The following is a 12,075-nucleotide window of genomic DNA, read 5'->3' on the forward strand; positions in this document are numbered from 1 at the left end:
TATTATGGAAAAATATTTTCTAACAATATATTATTGGCCATTGAAAGTATATTTAAAAAATCCATGTTTGCATTTAGCCTAAATGTGACCCTGGAGCACAAAAGCAGTCATAAGCAGCACAGGTAGCAATAGCCAACAATATACTGTATGGGTCAAAATGATCCATTTTTCTTTCATGCCGAAAATCATTAGGATATTAAATAAAGATCATGTTCCATGAAGATATTTTGTACATTTCCTAAATACATCAAAACTTAATTTTTGATTAGTAATATGCATTAAGGACTTCTTTTGGACAACTTTAAAGTTGTTGTTTTTTTGCACCCTCAGATTCCAGATTTTCTAGAATAATTGTATCTCAGCCAAATATTGTCCTATCCTAACAAACCACACATCAAATCTTATTTATTCAGCTTTCAGATTATGTATAATCTAAACAAATTATGCATCTTAAAATAGGTTTTGTGATCCAGGTTCACAAATGCATGCTAAATACATGCTGTAAACAGCTGTTTGCAACATATATTTAGCATATATTCATACATTTTGGCAACTTTTATAGTATTTTTCATATATAAACAACATTTTAGTTATTAAAATATTGTTTATATATTAAAAAATACTATCAAAGTGCCCTAAAAAAACAATATTGTGGCAACAAATACTTAAAAATAAAATAATGGTGTAAATTGATAATACCTTTGCAATTTGATATATAATATAACCTTAATACCGAATGATTAGCCTTTGATATTCTTATGCCATGAAATTACCATGGTATTATTTGAAAAATATAGATATAATGCTATTATAATTGCAATGGTATTATAATGCTACTATATAAAAAACTCATACCATATGGTCCCCATAAAACATTACCATATTACTATGTTTAAAATACTGTACAAGTTACTTTTTGTCATTTGGATCACAAGAAGTAAATGTAAAAATTATACAAAGATCAAAGAAAAGTTCAGCTGTAAACTTATTTGCAAAAGTATGAGTTACAGTCTATTTAACATGGCTTTTATTGCGTTCTTCGTTTGTCTCTGTACTATAGTTTCTATCATTTATTTGCCACAAGAAGGCAGCACATCTACAGAGTGATGAAGAAATGAAGCATGTTGCACACATATGACTTCCTCCAGGGGGAAGTGATCTCTGCTGTTTGTCAGGAACTAAATTACATGGCAATATGACCCCTAGTGGACAACATAAAATCAAACCCTAATCGATACATAAGTTAACATTTTGTAAAATTTGACTGCTACGTAATCAAGCCAGCAAATACTCCTATATCTTCTATATCTTATGCTTGGAGATTAAAAAAAGTTATGTATTATTTGCATTGACAGAGTAAATGCAAATACTACACACAAACACAGAAAAATTATTTATGAAGATGAGTGTCCCAAAAAAGGTTTCTGTTGAATCATTCAAATAAGTTCGAACAACTCATCAAAAAGATCCGACTCACATGATGATTCATTCACGAATTCGACATCGCTGCTGTGCTTTCTATGGTTGCATGTCTTATCGTTCACATGCATTACACTTAGAAATGAGAAATAAACCATGATTTCTTTATTCATAATATGAGAAAAGGCTCGCCGCAGTCTCACCTGTGCGCCACACGAGCACGAGCCCTCCTTGCACTGCCACGTCATTCACTGCCGTCGAGACCAGTCTGTCCACAAAACCAACTGGTGAGAGAGAAACGACTAAAGCGGGTTATATTCTCACCGGTGACACGGAGCGGGGATCATGGGGGGATCACAGAGCGTGGAAATTCCCGGAGGTGGTTCGGAGGGCTATCACGTTCTCAGAGTGAGTGTGTTTTTCCCGTTCACTCATGCCGTACATCGCGTGCGGCACAAAGTTCAAATCGAGGCCGGGGATATCAGTGCGGCCTGCTAACCCTGGCTAAATGCTAATGTGGCTAAACGAAAATCTCTGCTGTTAAATGTGGATGTAATTCACGGGAGTTTTCATCATTTGACATGCAAAGACTTTTACCCTTTAAAAAGCACATCTACATTTATCCTACTGTACACCGTGTGTTTTTTTTTTCTATAATTGTTGTTGGATGCACTGTTGAAGAAGCTTACTACATGGCATGATGCTTTACTGTTTTAATGTGTCATAACTCGAATTGGCCCAATTTAAATCAGTTTGCTTATGATTCTCCTGAAATATGTAGGAAATGACATGCTGTTTTTTTTTATAATTGGGTGCATGTATGCGTGGCTGCTCAATGGTTGACATCTCAGTCAGGGATCTGATAGAAAGGTTAAGTTGGCATTTACTTGTAAAGTTTATTATTTCATGATCTATGATATATGCCAGGTTGGAGTTTTGCTAGACGATTGTAATGTTTGTTTTTGGTTTTAATAGGTTATTCATTGGTTCTATTGGAATGTTAAATGGGGTGTTTTCTGTGTTCTGCAGGTGCAGGAGAATTCTCCCGGTCATAGAGCAGGTCTGGAACCGTTCTTTGACTTCATCGTGTCCATCAACAACACCAGACTGGTAGGTTCGTTGCACATGGTGAGGATCATCTATCGGCTATTCATTGAGCCCAGAAGCAAGCTTGATTTACCCTGTATGAAGAGACATTATGAATTTCAAATGGAAAACTGGTTTATGTGTTGAATAACGGTGTAATAATGAAAATCATGGGATAATCCAGTGAGTTAAACTCATTATAAATGAAATCTGACATTATCTAATGCTTTAAAGACTCTGAACAGTAAAACTGACAGTTCTGACTCTAAAATCTGATTGGATGAACCACATTTGAAGCCATTGTAAAAAATTTTTTATCATTATATGTACATATAATGATAGTAGAAATGTCAACCGTATATGTTGTTTTTGCTTTTCCACCCCCCCTAAGAACAAGGATAATGACACGTTGAAAGACGTACTGAAGGCTAGTGTTGAAAAACCTGTGAAAATGCTGGTGTACAGCAGCAAAACCCTGGAGCTGCGGGAAGCTACTGTTACTCCCAGCAACATGTGGGGCGGTCAGGGTCTTCTGGGAGTCAGCATCCGCTTTTGCAGCTTTGAGGGAGCCAATGAGAACGTCTGGCATGTTTTGGTGAGTAAATGAAAGAGTGCCGAATGCAATCATAGAAAGCTGAAGGCTTGAGTTATTTACATTACATATTTTGTATGGGTGGGGTGGCGTTTGATGAAAATAGCATGTTTGCTTTGAGCTCGTTTTGATTAACAACTTCTGGTCAATTAGTCGTAATTCAGCGAAGTGGTTGAAAAGGGCGTGTTCTTGTAAAACAGACCGGTCGGTCGAGCTGTAAGATGAAATGCAAGCCTCGTTTGGGAGGCTTATGAGTTTTTTCATGCATAATTTACCTGTTTTTGTAGGAAGTGGAGCCAAATTCTCCAGCAGCATTAGCAGGTTTAAGACCACACACGGATTACATCATCGGAGCAGACACAGTCATGAACGAAGTATGTTTCTCTCTTCATTTCTTACTCTTTTCAGATGTCTTGATCATTGTGTACAAACATACAGAAGTGTACTAGAATTCTAGAGTACATGTTTTTTTTGGTTTTGGATCAAATGAAGAATGTCACTCTCTGCAGCTCACAGGGCTTAAAGTTCTCCGGCACCGTGCCAGATCTCCAGCGTGCAGTGTTGGGCTTTGGAAAAATGTATTTAAACATATAAACTTGTTTATCACTTTCGAATCCACGAGTTCGCCTACCAATGGTATGAGAGGAGCACAGCTTTCACTCTCAACCAAACTAACATTACTAGCCAATCAGAGGTTTTTGCTCTTATAAACCCTAGACGTGCATAATAGTATCCAACTGCAGAGTCGCAGCCCTGATGAATGGAGATGTGCGGCACGTTAAAAAATCGTCCATCTAGCGCATATTTACATAGAACAGCTAATTAAAAATCAGCCGAGCTTTGTAAACAGCTCGGAGTAATCATGTCATCTAAGAAAGAGATGATTATGGTTTTCACTCGGGTCTGTTTGTGTTAATAAAAATATCAGATTACTCAATTGTCAAAATAATCAGTAGATTACTTGATTACCAAAATGATCATTAGTTACAACCCTAGATTAGTTAAAATATTTCTAAATACAACTGCATTGTTTTACTCTTTGTAATTAAAAGACAAATTTTGTCATTGAAAATTTCTTAAAAATAGTATTAAAATATCGTCTCTTTCTACTGAATCAAGTATCTGTATTTTGTGTATTGTCACACCCCTAGTGTCGATAAGCAGTGATATAGCTCATAATTTTCCAAGCTTTCATTCTTCAGGTCAACCATATATTCGTGAAAAAATTCAGTTTGAATAGCAATGCCATAGTATCTTTTCAAATGTTAAAGTTTGCCACAGTCGTTGCATGCTGCCCCATCCCCAAGCCAACCCCAAACACCCGCACCGCCCACCCCATCCCGTCTCGCCCCCAGAAAAAAGTGCAGGATCAGGATTTTCTTTTTCTTTAACCCCTCAGCTCAAATATAAATTATGGTTTGCAAACAAACGCTGGTTTTTGAGACTCCACCAAAAATTGTTGCATTAAGCATTAATAATATAAAAAAATCACAAATTTAAATTTTTAGCAGTGCATTTTTATTAGAAACATTTGGATTTTTTAATAAATGTTATGTTCACTTTACAAATTCTCCTTATTAAAAAAAGAAAAGAAAGTGAAATAAAATAAGCTGTGAATTACACTGATAAATCTAATTAAAAAATTAATGAGCAAAAATTTTCTGGAAAACGATGGTGTACAATGCCAGACTAATTGCTTTGTAATTTAACACAGTGCTGGTGTTGAAAACAGCAGTAGATATTGTTAACTTAGTATTAAAAATCATTTTTGAAAAATTTTGCTGTGGCAACTAACTGAAATAAGTTTACAATAAAAAAGTCTAAAACTTGACTAAAACTTAAAATAAAATAAAAAGGGTTTAAAACTAATAAAAAAAGAAGAAATTACTGAAAATTAAACTACAATTAAATCTGATAACATTAAAAATTGCTAATTCAAAATGAATAATTACTATAATAGTATATAAATACTAAAATAAGAAGTCATCTGTGTTAGCCAGCTAGATGGCATTATTTTGATGACAAATCAGCAGAATTTGCTACAATGAACAACGCACAGATCACAGAAAAGCAAATGTTTAAGTTGCAAGGTATTAAAAAAATTAATGTTCAAATCATTGTGTAAAAATGTTAGTGGCACAGCAGCACTAACCCCAAAAAGGCAAATGACTGCTTCATCAACTGGTTTTTGAATTTTCATTCTGTGTGTATTGTGCTCTTTCTCCAGTCAGAGGACTTATTCTCATTGATAGAAACCCATGAGAGCAAAGGCCTGAAACTCTACGTCTACAACACTGACACGGACAACTGCAGAGAAGTGGTCATAACGCCTAACAGTGCCTGGGGTGGAGAGGGCAGGTGTGTGTGTGAAACTCTCGCTTTCTCTGCTTCCTGCCTCTGTAACAAATTAGCTCGAAAGGGAAATGTATATAATTAATTATGATTAATTACAATTATTTATATCAGCTGCAAGTAGTAACTGTAGCAGAATTAAATTGCCAACTAATCTGTTCGTCCAGCGAACATAAGTTCATATCAACTGTAAGAAAGGATATTTTCGTGGCCACAGAAAATACCTTTCTAAGTATTAATGCATTAGAGCATGTAATAAGGATCAAAATCGTAAAGGGACATTAATTTACAAGGCAGAATCAGAAACTCATGTAATTTGTGCACAAGAGTTTTATTAATTAAACACTAACACAAACTAGTCTAACAAACAAACAAACATCAACAATCACTCATACATGGGGAAAGGGAAAATGAGAGTTGATGGATGAAACCATCAGGAAAACCAGAGAATGAAGCTATGAAAAGAGTCAGTTACCCACCTGAGTAAAACCATCAGCACCGGTTATAACAGGGTCTATAGCTTATACTAAACCTCTATTTCGTTTAGTTAAATGTACGATACTTGCATTGCCTTGGTCATTGACGAGTGTCCGGATGCAGTCTCGGATGAAAGTCTTGATGGTTTCAAGGATTTGGACTTGCAATCATGTTCTTCCTGGTTTGAAGAGTGATTAATTCCAAAGATGTTCTGACTCGATGGTGATTGGGAGTTTCTTCCCAGGTGGAAAGTGAAAAAGCTAAAGCCCGGTACACACCAAGCCGACGCCGACGAACTAGTGGTGACGAAAACAGACTGCGGGGCCAGCTCACGTCGGCAGCGTCTGCGTCCAAAGTTGCCCTGACACACCAAGCCGGCGCTCAACACCCAATGGCCAAGTAGCACGTCTGTTCTGCGCCTTAATCACGCACTGGTTCACCAGCTAAAAAGCCAATCAGAATGATCAGATGGCCCGACTGACCGACGAGCTCTGACGCCGATTCAACATGTCGAATCGGCCCGAAAAAAGCAGACGAGGACCAACTTCAGCCGACGGTGTGGAACACACTGAGAAAACTTAGTCGGCCAACGAACAAAAACTGCCCGACGGCCGACCGTTGGCTTGGTGTGTACCGGGCTTAAGAGAGACATCTGCTGAGATCTGAGGATCTTTGGTTGAATGGAAAGACAAGACCGAAAGCCTGGCACAAAAACTTAAGGGTCCAGAAGAGTTCTAGCTCATCCTCTTCATTCTCTTAGGATCTAAAAGAGCCGCAGACTGGCCTGTGTCGAGGCCAGCCTTGGGACTTAGCAACCAGAAGATGGAAAGGGGATGAGAGATGAGTGAAGAGACTAAAAAGCAAAAAAACTAGGCGGTTCACTGAAGTGAGGCCTTTTAAACCCTATGGAGGTCACACCCCTCAGGGGTCAAAGAGCCAATGGTGACTTTCGCTTTTAGAGGGAAAGTTTACGACTCTTTGTCTTAGACCATGCTATTTTGCATATTATGATTCGACTGGTGTTCATGCAAAAACTACTAAAGTTTCTTAGAACACTAATATGTTGCATTGGTATAAACATTTAATATACACTCTAGATTAGATCATCCGAAGATTAATTCATAGAGACCAAACATGGTATAGTTAAGGTTATGTGAACGAGTAGTTCTATCATAAGCATGCATAAAACCGTATACAATATATAAGAACAGTAATAATATACACAATGACCTGAGTATATGTGATAGAAAGGGCAAAGAAAAATCTCTCTATGAATTAATGAAAGAAGTCGTTTCCTATAGAAGTATGTGTCTGTTTTAGAGAGAGTTTGAGTAGGGGGAAGATTCTCTCTACATACTTTTAGGTCGTAAAGTTTAGCTGATCTGGGTGAGGTGTCCTGGTTTCCATGGTCCTTCACAGACATCCTGGCACTCAGTATGTTTATTGGGTGAGGGGTCTGTGATTATTTGTCTATCTAATGAATCATTGATTTGTTAAATCTAAGGAAAGGATAAATTGTGTCAGATTGGTCCAAATCCTACACCTCTGTGCGCATGTCTGACATGATTATTTTCTTCCTTCAGTCTTGGCTGTGGTATCGGTTATGGTTACCTGCACAGAATCCCTACTCTGCCCTTCGAAGAGGGCAAGAAAATCAGCTTCCCCGGACACACCCCCAGTGAGCCCGCCAGCCCACTGAAGGACGGCTTCACAGAGGTTAGCATGTGTTTCACATGGTGTGTTATGATAGATGGATAGATGGAAGACGTTTGACTTCCGTGATGTTTTGTTTAGGTTCAGTTGTCTGCAGTAACTCCACCCCCTGTGTCACAGCCTGTTCCCACAGGGCTTGAGGACAGTCTGTCTGGCCTGTCGTTCAGCTCTGCCCCGACCTCGATACCCAGCGAGCTCCACACAGGTGAATTATTTCTGCTTTTATTTTCTGCTTCATATTTTTCCTACATTGCGCATAATTCATGATATAATTAAATGTAATTAGTGCAAAATTTAAAATTGTTGTAATTTCTGGCAGGTGTTCCCACAGTCCCCCTGCTGCCCACTCAAGTGACACCGGGGCTGGGTCCCCTTCCCATTGTCAACCCCTCCATCACCGTACCAGGCAAAGAACATGCACTCATCTCTGTTTTTAATTAAGTGAATGAAATGCCACAGCACGTATAATATTCAAATATTCATGTGGTTAAATGATTTTGATTTTGTGTCTTCAGGTTTGATGTCCTTACCATCTGGCCTCCCTCCCCTTCCAAACCTGGCTAACCTCCCAAACCTCAATCTACCGTTATCGTTAGCTGGAATCAGTGGGTTACCTCCCACTACAGCAGGTACACACACCAAAACTATATTACAGCTTATTCTGACCAAGAACTGCCCACTTAAACTGGGTTCCTGCAGTTCCTTAGAGGGATAGTTCACCCAAAAATGAAGACTAAGTCATCATTTACTCACCCTCATGTCGTTCCAAACCCGTAAGACCTTCGTTCATCTTCAGAACACAAATTAAAGATCGCACGGTAGAGTCGATGGTCTTTACACTCTTCGGTCTTCACACGAGGGGGACTTTACATGACCGCTACCGCGGTATAATAACCTTTTTTATACCTTTCTAACAAATCAATATTTGAATTCGGCTGGACCCACTTTCCTGTTTATCACAAAAAATTAGATCAGTATGAGACCAAATGCGATTTACTTAATGTTCATGTTTATATAATGTTGTAGATGGTTGTAACACTGCATATTTTTATCTCCATCTTTTTGAAGCAACTGGAAGTAGTAAAGCATAGATATATTCAAAATAAGAGTCCTGATGTATTTCAGGCTTGTTTATGATTAAAAGTCCTGCATTGTGCATCTTTTTTTTTCCAGGTTACACAAACTGTATCTGGCATCTAATTCAATGACAGTTTATTATCGTAAAAACCTAACATGGTTAAAAACCCTTTTAATTACTTAAACATTAAAGGGTGGTTGATCACAATTTCACTTTTTTAACGTTAGTTAGTTAGTTTTTTTTTTTTTTGTGAAGTGACCCATACTCGGAATTCGTGCTCTGCATTTAACCCATCCATCGTGCACACACACCGTGAACACACACACACACCGTGAACACACACCCGGAGCAGTGGGCTGCCATTTATGCTGCGGCGCCCGGGGAGCAGTTGGGGGTTCGGTGCCTTGCTCAAGGGCACGTCAGTCGTGGTATTGAGGGTGGAGAGAGTGCTGGACATTTACTCCCCCCACATACAATCCCTGCCGGCCCGAGACTCGAACCCGCAACCTTTGGATTACGAGTCCGACTCTCTAACCATTAGGCCACGACTTCCCCTATTTAATGTTGTCCCCTATTTAAAATTGTTTAATGTTGCTGTTTGAACAGAAACAATATCTGCAAAGTTAAGAAGCTGAAAGTTCATAGCATCGGAGATATCATCTTTTAAAATGATGGCAGTTTAAAGGAACACTCCACTTTTTTTGGAAATAGGCTCATTTTACACCCTCCCCTAGAGATAAACAGTTGAGTTATACCGTTTTTTAATAAATATGACAAAGCACACTAAAAATAAAATTAACAAAACAGAAAACACATAAAAAATTGAAAATAATAATAAATGTATTGATTCAACATATTGTTACTTGATAAGTTGAAATTTGATTTTAAAAATCCTGCAGAAAGCCAGTGTAAAGTAACCAGCCACAGTGAAAAAAGTTTTAATTTCTGTATTTATTAAGACTGCTGAATATTGATCTGATCTCTCTCTCCAGGTTTGCCTCCTCTCCCTCCTCTAAACCTGCCCGGCATCTCTCCTCTGCCCATGCACACCGTTCTCCCTTCCACACTTCCCAGCATGCCCGGGGTCACGCTGCCATCTTCCCTGGCACCATCTGACCACATCCTGCCTGTCTCTTTAGCCTCCGAGCAAACTCCAGCGCTCATACTGGATGCCACTTTCACCCCTGCGGTCAAAGACAAGCCTTCAGAGAAGCCTGCTGCGACGGAGATGACTGCTGCGCAGGTGGCCCCAGAGTCCTCGTAACGACCGGACCAGGGCCGGAGGGCGTCCCTCCGTACGTCTCTATTGTATTTATTCAGTACAAAAAGATTCCAGTGTGTGAACACACACAGAGATAAACAAGGTTCTGTTGAGAGACGCCAGTGTCTGAGAGTAATGAGCGTGTGGCTGGACGGCTTATATTAAAAAATACATTTAAAAAAACAGAGATGGCTGTATATCTGGTTTGCGCTCTCCTCAGAATCTGTGCCGTCTCGTGCTTTTTCTTTCTGTATATCCTGTAATCAATTTTCAAATATTAGTGTAGCATTCCCTGTAATTATCAATTGCTATGTGATTTTACAATGTAATGTCTGACTTCTTTCTTCCTTTGCACCGTTTGTTTCGAATGCTTTGATTTCCTCAGAAACAACTCTATTTGTGGTCAGACTGGGCTCTGGGCCTGTCTCTCTCTCTCGCGTGTGCTCTCATACACTCTCTGTATGATAGCTCTGCTGTCATGATGAACGGGAACACAGTTACAAATGCGCTGCAGGGCTGAATGTGCGCTTGTGCAGTTTGAAAATTGTGAAGGAATCTCTTATTCAAACATACACAAGCAATAAACTACCCAGTTTTACACTAGGGCTGTCTCGGTCTCTTTAATTTGGTCATTTGTGAGTTGAGTATAAATTATAGTTTGCATGAAATCACATTGCAATTTCGTGCTTTTACCATAGTCAAGCGATACAGTGTTCATTTTTAGACAGCAGGTTGGATAAGGATGTATGATGTATGTGGGCGTACAGTTAGAAGGTCGTCACAAAATAAACCCATCGATGATCAGGGCCCTGATATAAAGCAGAAATCTTTAACCACTGACTGCCACAACACAATACAGGCTGACTTTGGATTCTGTCCAGCAAGAGCCCTGAGAGCAAACATAACAGAAACCGCAAGAAAGCACATGTATCCAAATATTTTCAAAAAATGTTTATTTCTCTTTTGGCTACATTCTCTACAATTGCAGCAGCACTTGGAGACAGATCACCATATGTTGAGCTGAAAACTGCTTCTGGGGTTGAAAGAGTATTTAGAGAGAGGAAACAACAAAAGCTGAGATTCGTCCCTTGAAAACAGACTCTGGAAGCTTCGAGCGTGGTCCGGTCCACGTCGTTCGGAGATGCTGGCCTTACTCGGGCTCCGGGATCAGCAAGGGTTGCTAAGCAACATGACAGCACTGGGTCTGGGCATAAAGGGGTTAATGAACAAGGGCGGGGTCCGGCCCACCTTCTGTCTGTTCTGTCAATCATTGCTCACATCACACACACACACAGCTCATTCACAACCACAATGGAGGTTTATTCATGCTGTTTCCTGGTAAATCAAATTCATATTTGGTCTGAATTATAATCGTGAAACTAAAAGCAATGTAAGGGTGCAGTGAGGCAATGATGCCGCATCAGACAAAAGTCACCAACAAACAGAAAATATGAAACCCTGCACAGGCTCGATTCATTAATGTACTCGTATGTGATGTTTGAGATATAGGTGCTATAGGAGGTCTATTCTACTGAGATGATTTCACGGTTTCTCCTCCTACATGCAGGACAAACAGCTGAATCTCATGAAACTGGTCAACAACATGTCCAGGTCATTTTCCACTCCAAAATCTAAAGAAATAAAGAACCCTATTTTATTTGGGTGAAAATTACTCACTAATACAAAAGACACATATTGTATATACACATAGTATTTATTATATTGCCTTTAACTCATGCTGATGTAAATGAAAAGCACACGCACACACTTTCTCCATTGCCCTCACAGAACGTGTGTGTGTGTGTGTGGACATAAGACAATTTTCATGACAGTTAAACTATTGCAGGGAACTAGTTTCTACAACATATATATATACACATTATATAAAATGAAAAAATATATATTTACATCAGCATATATAGTGTGTGTGTGCATATGTGTGCATATATATGTAGTGTGTGTATATATAAATATATAAATAAGTGTGTATACTGATGTAAAATAAACACGTGTTCATTCACACACACATTCAAATACATATTTTTTATAAAACAATATAAAAATACTACATATTATATATATATATATATTTTTTTT

General features: G+C 38.7%; 1 protein-coding gene across 2 annotated transcripts; it reads left to right on the forward strand.

Annotated features, from left to right (window-relative positions):
* The first annotated feature begins 1,470 nt into the window (after positions 1 to 1,470).
* LOC306845067 (Golgi reassembly-stacking protein 2-like) lies at positions 1,471 to 10,582 on the forward strand. 2 transcript variants are annotated; one of them, XM_079377624.1, is made up of 10 exons: positions 1,471 to 1,827; positions 2,449 to 2,529; positions 2,897 to 3,100; positions 3,385 to 3,471; positions 5,325 to 5,455; positions 7,510 to 7,642; positions 7,721 to 7,844; positions 7,959 to 8,045; positions 8,155 to 8,268; positions 9,710 to 10,582. In XM_079377624.1, the coding sequence occupies exons 1-10, from the start codon at positions 1,765 to 1,767 to the stop codon at positions 9,979 to 9,981; spliced, it is 1,296 nt and encodes a 431-aa protein (XP_079233750.1). In that variant the 5' UTR covers positions 1,471 to 1,764; the 3' UTR covers positions 9,982 to 10,582. The 2 variants fall into 2 exon arrangements, with proteins under 2 accessions (XP_079233750.1, XP_079233751.1); XM_079377625.1 differs by having other exon boundaries at positions 7,760 to 7,844.
* The last annotated feature ends 1,493 nt before the right edge of the window (positions 10,583 to 12,075 follow it).

Source organism: Barbus barbus, assembly GCF_936440315.1.
Source record: "Barbus barbus genome assembly, chromosome: 25".
NCBI classification, from domain to species: Eukaryota; Metazoa; Chordata; class Actinopteri; order Cypriniformes; family Cyprinidae; genus Barbus; species Barbus barbus.